This window comes from Anolis sagrei, chromosome 1 (assembly GCF_037176765.1).
Source record: "Anolis sagrei isolate rAnoSag1 chromosome 1, rAnoSag1.mat, whole genome shotgun sequence".
Lineage (NCBI taxonomy): Eukaryota > Metazoa > Chordata > Lepidosauria > Squamata > Dactyloidae > Anolis > Anolis sagrei.
The window spans coordinates 96422490-96440725 of NC_090021.1; the positions used below are offsets into that span (position 1 = coordinate 96422490).

An 18236-nucleotide genomic window follows, 5' to 3' on the forward strand; every position below is an offset into this window, starting at 1 on the left:
AGCCTGGAATGGGAAGGATAGAAGTCTTTCTTACTTCTATGGTCTGATGCTTAGTGAGAGCCTGCAGTAAGAGAAGTAGAGATTACAGTAAATTTTTAGATCTTTATATTTTCTTTTGGGCATCTCTGGCACATAACTGGCAGAACAGTTGGTTCTTCAGTCCATTTGAGTTTGCAGATGTAGTTCTACATTTTTTTTTGCTGTGATATTCATTAGTGCTGTGATCATCAAGGATGCTGGCAATTAGTGGCACCTGTTTACACCTGGTATATCACCTTTCACCCTGTAGAACAGTGGTGGCGAACCAATGGCATCAATCCTTTGGCATCAATCCTTGTTTCCACAACAGGCCAAATTTTTCAAAATCCAGTTATCACGGGGACAGAAAGTGAGATGAAATCTTCTGAACAGGGACATAGACACAAAAAAAATGTTACAGGGGTGTTCGCCCATTTCAAAACATTTTTTTGTCTGGAGTTACATCTAAAAATGTACCTGTTCCGACTGACACACAAATTTAACTTACAGATTCTTCAAATTTGAAGAACTTGATCTTTCTTGCTTATACTGGTTGGATTTAGGAAATCTGGCAATGGAACTATTGGAATTTCAGGAAGGCTCTATCTGGAAAAATAAATTCTGTGATCTGAGTGAAACACTTGAGAAGATAGAAGGGATGACAAAGGATAGCACAGTTAGTTCTGAAAATGAAATTCATAAAGTGTGGAATTTTCTGCTAAATAATTTTAATTCAGTGAAAGCAATTCAGATTGCTTTCCTTACTTTGTTTGGGTCATCTTATACTTATGAGCAGCTGTTTTCAGCTTTGAATTGTATCAAATCTGACACCAGAAACAGACTAACAGATGACCTGAGTGGTGTATGTATTGCTTTCAAACTTAGAAAGTATGAGCAAAGTTTAAACAAATTATCGGCATGTACACAACAGCAAAAAATACATTAATTATTCAAAAGCATGCCAAATGCAAACTTTTACCTTTCAATAAAACATTGTTTGTATAATTGAAAGCTCTGTTATTGTGTTTTTCTTTTAAGGCAAAAGATACTAATGTATATGTTGTTTTTTTCTAAGTGAAAACCTCTATATTCAGGTTAAATTGCTGTGTTGGCACTTTGCGATAAATAATCAGATTTTGGATTGAAGTTTGGGCACTTGGTCACTAAAAGGTTCACCATCACTGCTCTAGAAGCTATGACTCCTTTTAAAGTACTCTTGAGGGCAATAGAGGTGTCAGTTTGATTTGATGGTATTTAATTAATTGATTAATTAACCAACTGAGTAGCTTGCAGTGGTAGATTGGAATCTTTTATACTATTTCCAATTCTGGGCACCACAATTCAAGAGGGATATTGACAAGCTGGAAGGTGTCCAGGAAGGGTGACTAAAATGATCAAAGATCTGGAGACCAAGCCCTATGAGAAGCAGTTCAAAAAGCTGAGTATGTTTAGCCTGCAGAAGAGAAGGTTGAAAGGAGACATGATAGCCATGTATGAATATATGAAAGGATGTCATAAGGAAGAGGGAGCAGGCTTGTTTTCTGCTGCCCTGGAGACTAGGACTTGGAACAATGGGTTCAAATTACAGGAAAAGGAGATGCCACCTGAATATTAGGAAGGACTTCCTGATGGTATGAGCTGTTCAACAGTGGAACTTTCTGCCTTGGAGTGTGGCGAAGACTCTTTCCTTGGAGGCTTTTAAGCAGAGGCTGGATGGCCATCTGTTGGGTGTGCTTTGTGCTTTTCCTGCATGGCAGGGGTTTGGACTAGATGGCCCATGTGGTCTCTTCCAACTCTATTATTCTGTGATCTTGAGGTGAGCATATCACTACATTATGTTTGAGGTTAAGGCTAGAAAATGGTTGCATCTACACTAGAATTAACTAGAATTTGACATGTTTCACTGTCATGGCTCAGCAATCATCTGCATTAAATTCTATCAGTGCTGGTCAGTGAGGTTCTTGAGGAAAAATACAGTGTGTCACTAGCTCTCTTTTCTCAAAACTAGAGGTGGACGTCAAACAAAGGAGAGAGATTTTTTAAAGTATTTCAGATTTCTGGATAAAGCAGACCCAACCTACATACACTTAATAGAGAGCAGCCCATAATATCTCTATCAGATATGATTGAAATTACAACTCACTAATATGTTAAGAATATTACAACTGCCATCCTCTTGAACTGGCAGATTTAGAGTTGTCTGTGGAGTGATTTTACTTCTTTATTTTGTGTTTCATTTAAAATTGTGCTTGAGTCCTATTTGTAAGTTCCATTTGCTCATTGTCATTTATGTATTAAATGTTTTGCTTGTTATTTGTCAAGTTTGACTTTCCATAACCCTGTTAAATTGCTCTCTAAAAGCCATGTGTCTATATTTAATGAGGAATTGTGTTCAAATATGGTATTAGCTGTTTGGCTGTGTTATTTTCAGAATCTGGATCATACATTTCTTCGAAAACCTGAGTAAATGTTTAGTGCCACTCGAGTGACAATCACATATATAAAAGCTGTCAGATTAATTTTATTTATCTAGCAAAGCAAATAATGATGGCAGGTATTATTTCTCAGGCATCCTCTAAGAATATTTTGTGTTTCTCTTCCTTTTAATTCTGATATTGTCATGTGTAATGAGAATTTATTTTCTTATCTTTCCATGATGGATGAAGTAGTATAGAGGCTCTTTTGTTTTTAATGTGTGAATTTGTCATGGATTTCTTTACCATAAATATCAGGATAAGACCATTTGTGGCCCTTTCTTTTAAAACCTTTATTTTATGGATACAGACTTTATTTATATAAATCAGAACGATTTTGCTTTCTGAAAGAATGTGTGTGGGGCTCCAAGTTCCTGGGGGTACAGCCACGACTTTTTAAAAGATCCACCAATAGCTTATATTGGCTAGATTTTAGTTTTGAGAGAGAAATGAGGAGCAGTTTGATTACAATCACCATCTCTTTCTATCACATGCACATACAGAGGGAACCTTTTGAAAGCTTGACTGGACACAGGCTGCCTTCTCTCCCTGTTTGGGCTGAGAGGAGGCTTTCAAAAGCTCAGATTTGGTCACATCCAAACTTGCAAAATGTCATTACAGGTTGAGCCTCTCTTCTTCAGAAATCTGAACTCCAAATTCTCCAAAATCCAAATTTGTTCACATGGGGGACTGAGATAATTACACTTTTGCTTTTTGGTAATTGAATATGCACACGTTAAGAATACTGTGCATAATATTAACTTCAGACCACATGTATAAAGTATATATGAAAGATAAATGTTTTTTTTTAATTTAAAGCTGAGTCTTATCCCAAAAAATATCACATCATGGATGTGCAAATGTCCAGAAATCCAAAATCCAAATCCCAAGGATTTCAGACAAGGGCTACTCAGCCTGTATCTCCCTTCTGGGCTAAAAGAGAACTGCCCTTTCTCTGTATGGGCAGGAAAATCATTTGAAATTGACGGTGAGTTAAGGATACTGATACTTCTCAAGAAAAAAACCCAGATACTATTATTGGCCACCTCGAGTATAAAGCATGATTTGGTTGCCTGTTGGTTATCTATTTCTATAAAACCTATTATTCTCTTTTCCACCATGCCATCTTGAAATTTATATACAAATGCATAGTTTTGCTGTTTAACTATGAAATTAATTTTACAAAACACCTTTATTACTGCTGAGGGAAAGAAACTGATTTTCTTGCAAGGCCAGATGGTGTAGTTTATGTTTTGGTTCCCTCAGGCCTCCCTCTTCTTGCAATCCATGTTCTAAACACAAGAGAAATCAAATCATGGTGCGTGCAACTGATGGGAATAAGAAGGAGAACTTCTAAAATGAAAGAAAGCATTTAGTAGGTTGTTTGTATGCAGTTTCAAATGTGCTAGAGAGGTTGCAGAGGTTTATCTAATGAGTATATAGTCTTATATCTGGACATTTGAAACAGTTCTATAATTTGTAGAAGAGAATGTTTCAAAAATGTAAGAACTGGATTGTCATGAAGTGAGGGAAGATGGTATTTTAAAAACAATCCAATACAGCTTCAGTTCTTTCCTTTATGCTATTTGAATATGTTTTTGAAATAGATTTTGAAAGTCTTTCCTGTCTATTTTGTTGTAAGCTTCCCCGATTCCCTTTTGGGAAAGGGGGCAGGATACAAATAAAGTTTTATTATTTTATTATTGCACAGAGGACAGCTGCCTTGGTAGTTCTTTCGGGGCTTAATGAAGGTGCCACCCTCTTATTATAATAGTTTGAATGCATTGGTGCAAGTTCCTTTTGCTAGGCTAAGAGTGTGGGGGGTATGGCTGTATACAGGGAACTAGCCCATTTTCTAGATGAGGCTTGGAGGATCAGGTTAGTAGCTGATGTGCAAGTCGATAGCATGGACAGCAGTCTTGTGTGATGGTGAGGACTGTATGACAAAGGAGTGATATTTTGATGGAGGAAATTCAACAGTTGCTTTTGTGTGCCTGCAAATCCTTTCTGACCTATCGTGATCCTAAGGGTGGGTGGGTTGAGGTCTCAGCAATTTTGGTCAAGAGAAGGTGTGTCTTTGCCTTTGTCTGAAGCTGAGACTGTGTAACTTGCCTAAGATCCTCCAGTGAGTTTCCATGTTCAAGAGGGGATTCAAACACGGGTCCCCCAAATCTTAGTCCAGTGCTCATATTGGCTATACCACAGTAGGGCTGCTTTGACTTCAGGTTTAAGTTGCAATAGTTTAACTTGCTCCTAATGGTGCTGAGCCTATGTATTCTGTGTGGATACTGAATTCATAGGTCAGGTTTTGGTCTGGTTATGATATATAGTGCAGAGACTACTGTCTTCCCATGACTTCAGTAACTGAACAATGGGAAATGTGAGGTAGGGATAGGAGAAGTTCAGAAAATAACAAGGCATAGGTAGTCAGGAAGGAAAGGGCTGATCTGATATTAGTGGGGAGGGAGTTCCATAGCCGAGGGGCCACCTCTGAAAAGTTCCTGTCTCTTGTCCCCACCAATTGCGCCTGCGAAGGAGGCGGGACCGTGAGCAGGTCCCTCTCCAGATTATCTCAATCTCAGAGATGGTTCATAGGGGAAGATACGTTTGGACAGGTAAGCTGGGTTGGAATCGTTTAGGGCTTTATAGCTATAGCCAGCACTTTGAATTGTACTCGGTAGCAGATTGGCAGCCAGTGGAGCTGATGCAACGGGGGGTGAGGGTGGGGGGTTGTACACTCCTTGTGTGTCGCTCTGGTGAGCAATCTGGCTGCCACCCGTTGGACCATTTGGAACTTTCAAACAGTCTTCAAAGGCAACCCCAATTAGAGCATGTTGCAGCAGCTAAGCAGGATGTAACCAGAGTGTGGACCACCGTGGCCAAGTTAGACTCCCCGAGGTACGGGCTCAGCTGATGCACAAGTTTAAATTGTGCAAAAGTTCCCCTGACCACCACTGAAACCTGGGGCTCCAGGCTAAGCCAAGAGACTAGGAGAACTCCCAGACTGTGAACCTGCATCTTCAGGGGGAGTGTAACCCCATCCAACACAGGCTGTAACCCTATGCCCTGTTCGGACTTAAGACTGACCAGGAGGACCTCTGTCTTGTCTGAATTCAGTTTCAATTTGTTCGCCCTCATCCAGATCGTCACAGCAGCCAAGCACTGGTTCAGAATCTGAACACCCTCTTTAGTAGCAGGTGGGAAGGAGTGACAGAGTTGGACGTCATCTGTGTACAGGTGACATCGTACCACGAAACTCTGGATGCCAGTGGCTTCATGTAGATCAGTGGTCCTCAACCTGTGGGTCCCCAGAGGTTTTGGCCTACAACTCCTAGAAATCCCAGCCAGTTTACTGGCTGTTAGGATTTCTGGGAGTTGAAGGCTAAAACATTTGGAGATCCACAGGTTGAGAACCACTAATGTGGATGTTAAATAACATGGGTGACAGTATTGAGCCCTGTGATACCCCACAGGACAAAGGCTGCGGAGTTAAGCAGGTGACACCCAGCAACACCTTCTGGGAAAGATCCTCAAGGAAGGACCAGAGCCACTGCAGAACACTACCTCTGAGACCCATTTCCATGAGGCGGCCCAGAAGGATACCATCGTCAATGTTATCGAAGGCCGCTGAAAGGTCCAGCAGAACCAACAGGAACATAGTTTACCTTTTTGCCAAGCAAGTTTCCTTTTCCTGTTGGTGGAGATGGTGTCAAGTGCAGTGTTGGAGATTCACCAAATTAATTCTAGGGATTTTCAGCAAACATACTTGGGCTGACTTAAGTGGTCTCATTAAGGACTTCATGGCCTCTGTGGAGGAGCATATAGGAATGCCTCCAAATGTATCTGTCAGGATGCAAACTGAAATCTGATTTTTGACCTGCCATGCAAGAGTGCTTGTTCAATGATAGAGTGTTAAAATCTGTTGTCATGGCTAAATCACTTTCGTTGAAGTTTTGATTTCATGGTAGTAGTTCCCTTCTGCCAAGGGCAAATGACTTTTACCATTGACTTGGAGACTAATGCGGTCTGAGGGATTCCATTATGCTCTGGAGCAGTTTTTTATGGCTAGAGCTAGCAATCTTGTTGAGTCTCTGATTACAGTACCAAATGGTGAAGTGGGACAGACTGTCACCATAGTTGCTTCCAAACTCTTTCAGGCACTGTGAGACCCATGTAGCTTTGCCATTCACTGCAACACTCTGGGTAACAAGATATCAGAACACTTTTGGAGTAGAATCTATGGTGGAGACAAACAGAAGAGTGTGAAAGGACATAGTTTGTGCTTCATCCTGTTGCTGTGAAGGAAAAGCACTAAGTGTGCTTTGCTACCAACATTGCATTCTCAATTATTCAACCACTAGGGCTTTTGTGACTAGTTGCTTGCTGTTATCTAACTAAACAAATAATATAATGCTATCTTCAGAGACCTGCTACAAGAACTCTGCTAGACATTTGGAGGACAAAGCTGCTTGTATATGTACTTATCTTGAAACAAAAATTCAAGTAAAGTTGAGTCTACACTTTGGAATTAATGCAGTTTGATACCACTTTCAATGCTAAGGCTCAGTACTATAGAATCCCGGAATTTGGTTAACTTGAAGGACTCAGTATTAAAATCACGATAATGGAAAAATAAACTAGGCTTCAGATAAAGCTTTCATCATGAATAGATGATAGAGACAATGAAAAGGGGTTAGAATTAGCTAGGAAGGGATAGAAAAACAAAATTAATGTCAATAGTGGCCGAGCAGATAAACCAGATTTACTAATAAAAATTACAATGGCTCAGCAATTAAATCTCTCAGCATTGCTTCAAGGTGACATATTTAAAACGTGGATTTTAGACAGAGGGGCAGTGCCAAAGACAGATGAAAAGCACAGATATGAGGCTTGAATCTTAGACTCCTGCCTCAAACTACTGGCATATGGAAATAAACCCATATGTCATGGGTTGCCTCTCCAGCCTTTTAAGAATAACCAGTGATAGTAAGACCCACATCTCATTTTTTTTCTTGTTCGTTTACTTAATTGTTAACTCTTTGTCAGTTATTCTAGTTTTGAAGAATGGCTTTATGGGTTTAATTGCCATTATTCTTGAATCATTTGTTCTTTTAAGTACTGATTTAATTGTATTGACTTTTACTTTGAGGGGCTTCTTTTAAAATGAAAATCGTATGTAAACGTTTGAGAATGGATGAATATGAAAAACTTACATATTTGCAACGAGTATGGCTTTCTATGTATTGCTGCACTTTATGCATCACTTTATTTCTTTTCTGCAGCAATAGCTGCATGTTGCTCTCGTTTTAATAGTTTCACTGGAAGCTAAAATGTGAACCTTGACTGTGTGTAAAACTAGAGGCATTGCTTGGCTACAGAGGCCCTTACATAGCTGTAATTTTCTGTTTGGGATTTTGTGACATTTATACAACCTAGTAGGCTGCTTAATAGCATGTGTGTAATGGGGAAATGGTTCCAGTTTGACCTGTATGTGATGAGGGATGTTCAGAGTTGCAACTTGCCAATAAAAGTAGCAGTCTTGTTATACTCTCTCTCCTGGAGCAATTTGTTACGGAGAAGTATGGCATAACCTTATCTCATGGTATGTCCCAGTGCAGCTCTACCCCGGTTCTAGCAATAGTGAGTAATGTGGAAAAGGTTGGGGAAACACATCTGTAATTTCATCTGTACTAATAACCAAAGATGTAGCAAGATAGACTGTTGCAGAAAAAAAGGTCTGTAAGATCCTTCTCTGTTGTTTTTATAGATGGTGACATTAAATTGCTGGATTCTGTAGATACAGATCAAGGGAGAAGATGCATGAAAAGTTGTTTACAATATAGCATCACCACATGTAGCTTTGTTCTTAGTTGCCTTGATCCAGATACTGTAAATCACATGAAAACAGGTTCCAGTCAGCAGATTTTAGTTGGTCCTTCATAACATATCGAGATGTAGAAGGGCTGATATGAGATGCTGGCTGTGCATTTTCCCCTTCTGTTCTGTGCAAAGTTAAATTTAATAATTGTCTGCCCTTGGAAAAAAAATCTATATTGCTTAATATAAATCTTGCAGAAAAAGAAATAACGGTGAAGATGTTGGGGATTGAAGCACTCCTCTAGGTCATAAGTAATTTACATACCAATTATTATTCAGTTTTTTCCCATAGTTCTGAATGGTGGTAGAAAGTTTTCCCTCTCAGAATTGAAGACTGAGAAGGCAACTTTGTGCACATTCTTCCCTGCCTTTGTGGCTGGAATTGAGTCTGAAAGTCAAAATTAATGAAGTTCAGTTGCTTCACAGAACAATCATTTAAACAATTAGACTCTAAAAAGAAGTATCAAAAAACTTTTACTGATGCTTCTTTTTGAATCCACTTGTTTAAGAAAATGGGAGAGGGTCAGACTTAATTGTCTCTTCCAAATATTATTTTATTGTGTTCTTTCTATTAAAGTCATAAGTAATAATTGTGTATTTAATGTGTGATTGTGTACACAAAACTTAAACATTCCTACCTCTGTGTTCTTCTGTGTAAATGTATGTGTGTGCATGTGTGTTTCACTTTTTTTAAAAAAAGTTACTGTTAAATATAACAGTAACTTTTGTATGGCTCCCAGTGTATGGCTCCCAGTGGCACAGCTGGTTAAAGTACTAAGCTGCTGAACTTGCTGACCAAAAGGTTGATGTTCGACTCCGGGAAGTGGGGTGAGCTTCTGCTGTTACCCCCAGCTTCTACCAACCTAGTAGTTAGAAAACATGCAAATGTGAATAGATCAATAGGTACTGCTTCGGCTGGAAGGTAATGGTGCTCCATGTAGTCATGCTGGCCACATGTCCTTGGAGGTGTCTACTGACAACTCTGGCTCTTCGGCTTAGAAATGGAGAAGAGAACCCCCTCCCTGTTGCACACTAGGCAGGGAAAGCTCTCTGCCTTTAAATACCACACCGCTGAGTAAAATGCAAATAGTTTATTGAAGATATTTTAAAATAAGTAGCAGTAAAAACAATCAAAAAATAGGTAAATCCAGTTAGGTAGAAAGATAGATAGAAACAAATAATCCAGGAAATTAATCCACCAGAGTTCATGAAAGCAAATACTGAAACTTCCAAGGTAAAACCCCAAAACTTGAACATGAATCTAACAAGGCACTTAGCATAGGAATCTATCCAAGGCAAGGCTTCCAGGGACCTAGGACAACGTCTTGACTCAATTCCAATGTTGCTTTGTCTTGCTACAGATTCTGTACTTGGCACTTTTATCCCCTAATCTACTCTATATACCAAGCGGCCAGGAATGGATTTCTTTTCAGCCTTAACTCTGTTATCAATCTCTCTTGCAATCTGGCAGAGTACCTGAGAGCTTGTTTGTCTGTGTTGATTGAAAGCATTTCTCCTATCTTCTGGCTCATTAATTTCTGCAGCTGGCCCAGGTACCGAGCTTTTCTCAGGCTCAAAGTCTTGGGATTTTCTGGTAGCAATTCAGGCCTAGGGAACATATCATCATCCCCAAACCCTTCAGGAACATTCTCAACAGAAAAATCATTGAACAGGAATCATAGAATCATAGAATCAAAGAGTTGGAAGAGACCTCATGGGCCATCCAGTCCAACCCCCTGCCAAGAAGCAGGAATATTGCATTCAAATCACCCCTGACAGATGGCCATCCAGCCTCTGTTTAAAAGCTTCCAAAGAAGGAGCCTCCACCACACTCCGGGGCAGAGAGTTCCACTGCTGAACGGCTCTCACAGTCAGGAAGTTTTTCCTCATGTTCAGATGGAATCTCCTCTCTTGTAGTTTGAAGCCATTGTTCCGCGTCCTAGCCTCCAGGGAAGCAGAAAACAAGCTTGCTCCTTCCTCCCTGTGGCTTCCTGAATTGTCATTCTCTGCATCTAGAGCAACCTCTCATTAGAAACATCATTAGAAACATGAACCTCATTGTCACTCCCAACATCCAGAGTACCCTGATTATTAGACACAATCACGAGCTGAACTTCAACACTCCCCCCCTCCTTGAGTCGGGCATGATAAACTTAATGTCAAGTGGAAACCTTTAACCTTCACCTTTGATAAAAAGAATGAAAATAAATAATAATAAAACTTTATTTATACCCTGCCACCATCTCACCGAAGGGACTCGGGGCAGCTTACATGAGGCTAAACCTGTCAAATACAAATACAACAGTACATCAACAAAGCAAGCAAGCAAATAAAACAATATAAATAATATGGCTAAACATATAAGCAATAACACACAAAAGATTTAAAATACTATGGCAGGGCCAGATGTAATAGATTAATTTTTTTTAACCCTGGGCGTGTACAGAGTAGGGTATGTCTAGGAATGGTGGCTTTAGAGAATGATGTAGGGAGATCAATCAAAGGGATAGATAAAGTGCTTCAGAGGACATATAGAAGGAAATTGGTCAGATCGAACATTATTTCCTTTATTCGGGGAAGGCACACTGAAACAGCCACATTTTCAAGCTCCTCCTAAAGACTGCCAAAGTGGGGCCTTTGTAGAGGCAAATCACTAAAATATAGTAAAGCATGATGTAAAAGCAAACGTAAAATTAGTAGTCACAGCTATCATTCAATTACTGATAATATTTTTCACAAAGAAGATTGAAACATGCTGATGAAATATCTGTTAATCCTTGGGTCCGACCATGTATGATAATAGTTTTCTTTAAGATATTTGTAATCTCCCTAATTAACATCTTATCTGTAAATGTTTTCAGTTCCAGGGTACCACATGGTGGCTTTGCCCATATAATGGGTGGTAGTGGACTGCAAAATTTTACAATTGCTGCTGTGCCATATACACCAAACCTTCTGCCATCATCCAGCACATGGTAAATAGCTTTCGTTGTGTGCTTAACATTTTATTGTTTTGTTCTTGGGGAAAGAAGGAAGGAGAAGTCCTAGAGGAGAAGCATGCCTTTGCATAACTTCATCAAGGAAATTCCCTTGGCTAGTATAATTAGCCAATGTAGAGCAAGTTGTTGTACTCACAAACTATAGGTATTTCAATTATTTCTTCCATAGTATTGAAAAAATAAATTATAAGTACTGCAGTATAATTCTTATGGGCAGCGATGTAGCATCACTAAAGGACACTTCATGTTAAATTACTATATTGCTTTTTACTTTAAGCCGAAAGGAATGTATTTTTCTAGAGAACATCTGAATACTAAAGGGGACTGCAATGCAGCAATGTGTTTCTTTTTCCCAGCGTACTTCATTTCAAAGAGTTTGGGTGCTGAATGCAGATTTGAGAGTATGATATCACATTAATCAACTCACACAAAATAAACATTTGTACCCAGGTGTGTGTGTGTGTGTCTGTGTATCTTTTTAAAGCTTTCCATTTCTCCCCATTTTAGTATCAACATGCTGAAATTGCCTGAGTATCCAAACAAAGAGATCCTGAAGAACCGGCTTCTTGTGGCATTACACTGTGGCAGCTATGGCTATACAATGGCATAGTGAAGAAAGACCTTGCCTCTGGTAACTGATGTGCAATTCAGAGTGGCAGAAGTAATTTAGAAGCCTGTCAAGAGAAGGATGGTGATGGTTGGAAAACAGTCTTGCAATCCTGATGTCCACAATTTGCAAATGACCCCTCATTTCCTCTTCCTGTATGCCACCCGAAGTCTGAGACATTGTTTCTTTGAACAAATTAAAAGTATACTGTTCCTGTTTCATGGTATGAATTAAAAGTACATTGCTGTAAAATGATGATTCTGTATTGAATATGGCATGCACTTCTCTCCCTATAATTAGAGTCATTTCCCTTCCACCTGGAATATGACTCTAGTTCTTATTCAAGCGAAAGTGCAAATTTGTGCTTGCCTTTCCACTCAAAGGCCATTTACTGCTAATAAGCATTACAATTCAAGACACTGGATCATATCAAGGTTTTTCAGTACATGACCACAAGGAACTTTGAATGCTGTCTCTGAGTTGCTACATTCTTTGACTTATTTGTATGGGATTTGCATGTTCTATGGCCAGGCTTATAGCCATAGTTAAACAGACTATTAATTAACATTTATCAATTAACCCAGTTGCCTCTCTTGAAGAAAAGAGGCAAGTGGGAAACTGGTGTGAGGCTGCAGCCATGTATCTTCTTGCATGAAAAAAGTGCTGCATATTTCCTTATTTTTCTCTCCAGGGAGCATTGTACAGACAGTTCCAAATAAGTATACAAAATGCCATATTTGATGTATTACCCCTCCCCCTCATTTTAACTAACAGGAAAAAGTTACAAAGAATTTTTAAAGGTTTTATAGTATTTTAATACCTACCTAAACATTTTAAAAGGTTTATTCCTTAGTTTGTTACAAAATACATTTTTTTTGAGGAGGGGGAAATAAGATAATTTATACTATACATTCCAAATGTGCGCCATATTTAAACCACTGAAGTATTTGTGACTTTGCATTCCTTCAAAGTGTACATATATTTTAGAGGAATAAATCATTTTATTTGGGATATATACTTTCTCATGCCTGAGCTGTATGAAAAGTATGCATTAAAATTAAATATTTTATTGTAACTTAAGTATTGACTAGATGTGTTTTCTATGTTTGTTCTAATGCTTTATCAGCATACAAGAGAGAACAGGGTTTTGACAGGATAACCTGCCAAGGCAGCATGAAACTGCAAGAGCTATCGGGAATTTATTTATGTATTTCATTTATATATTGCTTTTCTCAACTCCTGGGGGGGGGGGGGGGGGCGGACTCAAAGTGGTTCACAACAAGGTAAATGGCAAAATTCAATGCCTCATAGAGGAATCTATCTGAATCCATAGGTCTTTTGAGATGGAGTATCTTAATGGGTCCCCCACCCTAGCAAATCTAAACCTGACCATGTAATGATCTCTTCATGACAATAGTGCCATAGAGAACTCCTAAATTCCTAGATCACTATCATTTATTTATTTATTTACTTCGCTTATATACCGCAATTCTCAGCCCTTTAGGGCGACTCACTGCGGTGTACAACATAGAAAAAACAGGTGCAAAATACAAACATAGTGTAAAATAATCCACAATACATCATTATCAAAAAACATCTCATCAAAACATCCAAATTCTCCAAAGCCATTCCGTGTCGTGGTCAAATTACCAATCATTGCACTTCTTGTTCAAATGCCTTCTTAAACAGCCAGGTCTTTAACTTCCTGTGGAATATCAACAGGGAGGGAGCTAACCTGATGTCCACGGGAAAGATGTTCCACAGCCGAGGAGCCACCACTGAGAAGGCCCTATCTCTCCTCCCCGCCAGCTGTGCCTGTGATGCAGGCGGGATCGAGAGCAGGGCCTCCCCGGACAATCTCAAAGTCCTCGTGGGCTCATAGGCCGAGAGGCGGTCAGTTAGGTATCTTGGGCCGGAACCATTTAGGGCTTTATAGGCCAATGCCAGCACCTTGAATTGGGCCCGGTAGCAGATTGGCAGCCAGTGGAGTTGGTACAGCAGGGGGGTTGTATGCTCCCTGCGACCCGCTCCTGTTAGTATCATGGCACGTTGGACCAGTTGGAGCTTCCGGGCCGTCTTCAAAGGCAACCCCACGTAGAGAGCGTTGCAGTAGTCTAAACGGGATGTAACCAGAGCGTGGACTACCGTGGCCAAGTCAGACTTCCCGAGGTACGGGCGCAGCTGGCGCACGAGCCTAAGCTGTGCAAATGCTCCCCTGGTCACTGCTGAGACCTGGGGCTCCAGGCTCAGCGATGAATCCAGGATCACACCCAAGCTGCGAACCTGCGCCTTCAAGGGGAGTGCGACCCCATCCAACACAGGCTGTAACCCTATACCCTGTTCGGCCTTGCGACTGACCAGGAGTACCTCTGTCTTGTCTGGATTCAGTTTCAATTTGTTCGCCCTCATCCAGATTGTTACAGCGGCCAGGCACCAGTTTAGGACCTCGACAGCCTCCTTAGTAGCAGGTGGAAAGGAGTGACAGAGTTGGACATCATCTGCGTACAGGTGACACCGTACCCCGAAACTCCGGATGATCTCTCCCAGCGGCTTCATGTAGATATTAAACAGCATGGGGGACAGTATTGAGCCCTGAGGAACCCCACACGACAAGGGTTGTGGGGTTGATCAGGTGTCTCCCAATAACACCTTCTGGGACCGACCCTCCAGGAATGACCGAAGCCACTGTAAAACAGTGCCCCCGAGACCCATCCCCGCGAGGCTTTCCAGAAGGATACCGTGGTCGACGGTATCGAAGGTCGCTGAGAGGTCCAGCAGCACCAACAGGGACACACTCCCCCTGTTGAGCACCTGGCGCAGATCATCCACTAAGGTGACCAAGACTGTCTCGGTTCCATGTCCTGGTCTGAAACCAGACTGTGCCGGATCCAGATAATCCGTGTCTCCCAAGAATACCTGGAGTTGTGAGGCCACCACGCGTTCCAGGACTTTGCCCAAAAAGGGAAGATTGGAAACTGGCCGAAAGTTGTCGAATTTAGTGGGGTCCAGTGATGGTTTTTTCAACAGCGGTTTTATTATAGCTTGTTTTAAGCTTGCTGGAATTCTGCCTTCCCGGAGGGAGGCGTTAACCACCACCTCAACCCACTCGGCCAATCCCCCTCTGGCCTCCTTTAGAAGCCAGGATGGGCAGGGGTCTAGGATGGACGTGGTAGGCCTCATTCCTCCGAGTATCTTGTCCACATCCTCGGGTTTCACCAATTGAAATGAATCCATCAAAATTGGACAAGCAGGTGCTTGTGTTACATCCTCAGAGACTGCCCTTAATATGGTGTCCAGACCAGAACAATCAAAGCGACTTTGTCTGCAAAGAACCGAGCAAAAGCTTCGCAGCGAGAGGCCGAATTGTCAGGCTTCCTGCCTGGAATGGCGGGGTTTAAAAGGCCTCTGACAATCTGGAACAACTCAGCCGGACGGTTCTTTGCAGACGCAATAGTGGCCGCAAAGAAGGTTTTCTATGCGGCTTTTATTGCCACGGCATATGCCCTGAAGAAGGACACAAACCGTGTTCGATTTGGCTCGCTCGGATCCGAACGCCACACACTCTCTAGTTCGTTCTTCCGTCGCTTCATCGCTGCCAGCTCCTCAGTGAACCAAGGGGCTGGTTTAGCTCGGCTACTTGAGAGGGGACGTTCAGGAGCGATCGTGTCAATTGCCCTAGTCATCTCCCCATTCCAGAGAGCGACCAGGGCATCAACAGGATCACCTACCGAGGTGGCAGAAAAATCCCCAAGAGCCGTCAGGAATCCATCCGAATCCATAAGCCTTCTGGGGCGGACCATCTTAATGGGTCCTCCACCTCTGCAGAGGTTAGGTGGCGCAGTGAGCCTAAATTTGACCAGGAAGTGGTCGGTCCATGGCAACGGAGAGATGGTCAACTCCTCCACACCGCCACCTACCTCCCATCCCTGACAGAAAACCAAGTCCAATGTATGTCCAGCACAGTGGGTGGGGCCAGATACTTGTTGGGATAGCCCCATGGTTGCCATGGCAGACATGAAGTCCTGAGCCGCTCCTGAGAGGGTCGCCTCGGCATGGACATTGAAGTCTCCCAGCACAAGGAGCCGTTGAGACTCCAATGCCAGGCTCGAGACCATCCCCGCTAGCTCAGGTAGGGAGACTGTAGTGCAGCGAGGTGTACGGTACACTAGCAGAATCCCTATTTTGTCCCGGTCACCCACCCTCAGGTGGACGCATTCAAAATTTGTTGACTGCGGGATGGGGCCCCTGGTCAGAGGGATGGAATCTCTATAGACCACTGCGACCCTGCCTCCCTGCCCTCTGGATCTCGGCTGATGCTGCACGGAAAAACCTGGCGGGCAAAGCTGGGTCAAATTCACGCCACCAGCTTCGTCCAGCCAGGTCTCCGTGATGCACGCCAGATCTGCTCGCTCATCCAGGATTAAGTCCTGGATGGCAGTAGTTTTTCCGTTGACAGATCTGGCGTTCAACAGCACCACCTTCAATCCAGAGGGACCGCCACCCCGGTTACTCCAATTTACCATATTAGGAGACCTGTTTGGAATTACTAGTGTAGTTGTACGATCCCTAGGCCAAATTAATGGTCTCCTTTTCCCGCCTCTCCCCTTCCCCACCACGACTTCTATGGGGGCACCTCGGCTAGTGGAACACCTCCCCTCCTTCATGCCACAGTCCATTTCCATGATCTTAATTTCTGTCCCATTATTGGTCGTCTGATTTGTTAAGGTCTTGCCATATTCTTCCATTCTCTTTATCCCCCCCCCCCCCGCCTTATCATTTCCCACAACCTCCAGCCCGTTTCGTCCCGTGTCCCTTCCACAGATAATTAGCGCCAAGGATATAGAATGCAAGGTCTAAGTGTGTCCCAACAGTATACCATTTAGGACAGATCCATGGTTGTTATAGAGGACAGAGAGTCCTGATCAACTCCTAACAGGGTAGTCTCAGCATTGATGTTGAAGTACCCCAGGATCACAAGTTGCAGATGCAACAACAGCATTTCAAAGACTGCTAGCTAGCAAGCTAGCTCATGAAGGGAGACATTTGAGCAGTGTGGTGGTGGTGGTGGTACGCCAACAAAATTTCTAAATTGTCCCTGTCATTTTAAAATCTTATTGAGGGATAGGGTGGCTGGTCAGGGGGATATTATCCCGATAGGCCACTGCAACTCCAACTTTCTCAATCCCCTGGTCTCACTTCCTTCTGCTCATAGAGACCTTTCGGGCAAAGCTGACAGAGATTAGTAACCTAGACTTATCCAAACATTGCCCCAACTTTCTCTATAAATTGTAGAACACTTGGTAGGATCTATCATCTCATGATTTATGGTGGTGGTTAACAACAACAACAACTTGATTACCTGTGTCTTCCTGTGGCTAGAGGCGGGATACAACATCATTAAAACAAGAGATAAAACACTATTAAAATAAAACACCCAACAAGATAAACAGTTCAAATACAAATTAAAATCCACTGGATAGGCCCATCGGAAGAGATGGGTTTTCAGTTGTGTCTTAAATTCTGACAACTGATCTAGCTGTGGAATCTCTTCTGGCACGGCATTCCACAGTCGGGCGGTTAATGAAAACATCTTCTGGATGACGGTTGCCAGTCATGGTAGCCCCCCTCTAATACAATTAGTTAGCTTGGGCATTTGGATATACTCTAGTACTTTCTCTCTTCAATCATTAACTCTATTTCCCCCTTTCAAGATTTTGTTATTGTTTTCAAACCTTACTCTCAATTGTTTGAAAACAATTGAGAGTAACTGCCTTCTCAATCACCTTGCCCAAAAAAGGAAGGTTAGACTCTGGTCTGTCGTTATTAAGGTCCAGGGGCTCCAGAGAGGGTTTTTTCAGAAGTGGTCTAACTACTGCTTTTAAACAGAGTGGAAAATTCCCCTAAAAGATACATTTATTGTATTTGAAATCTAATTGCATCTCCTTCCTGGACAACCAACCAAGAGGGACAGGGATCAAGAAAGCAAGTTTTTTTTTCGTGTCAGGAACAACTTGAGAAACTGCAAGTTGCTTCTGGTGTGAGAAAATTGACTGCTTGCAAGGACGTTGCTCAGGGGATACCTGGATTTTTTTAAATGTTTTACCATCCTTGTGGGAGGCTTCTCTCATGTCCCCACATAGGGAGCTGGAGCTGACAGGGAGCTCATCCGCACTCTCCCCGGATTCGAACCTGCGACCTGTTGGTCTTCAGTCCTGCCGGTACAAGGGTTTAATTCACTATGCAACTGGGGGCTTCAGAAAG

General features: G+C 42.0%; 1 protein-coding gene across 1 annotated transcript in view; it reads left to right on the forward strand.

Annotated features, from left to right (window-relative positions):
* Nucleotides 1-13055, forward strand: part of HACE1 (HECT domain and ankyrin repeat containing E3 ubiquitin protein ligase 1) — a 53996-nt gene extending 40941 nt beyond the window's left edge. Inside the window, exons 23-24 of the mRNA XM_060753094.2 lie at nt 11231-11344; nt 11876-13055. Coding sequence (XP_060609077.1) covers nt 11231-11344; nt 11876-11978 — 217 coding nt within the window. The 3' untranslated portion in view covers nt 11979-13055. The remainder of the gene's footprint in view (nt 1-11230; nt 11345-11875) is intronic.
* The last annotated feature ends 5181 nt before the right edge of the window (nt 13056-18236 follow it).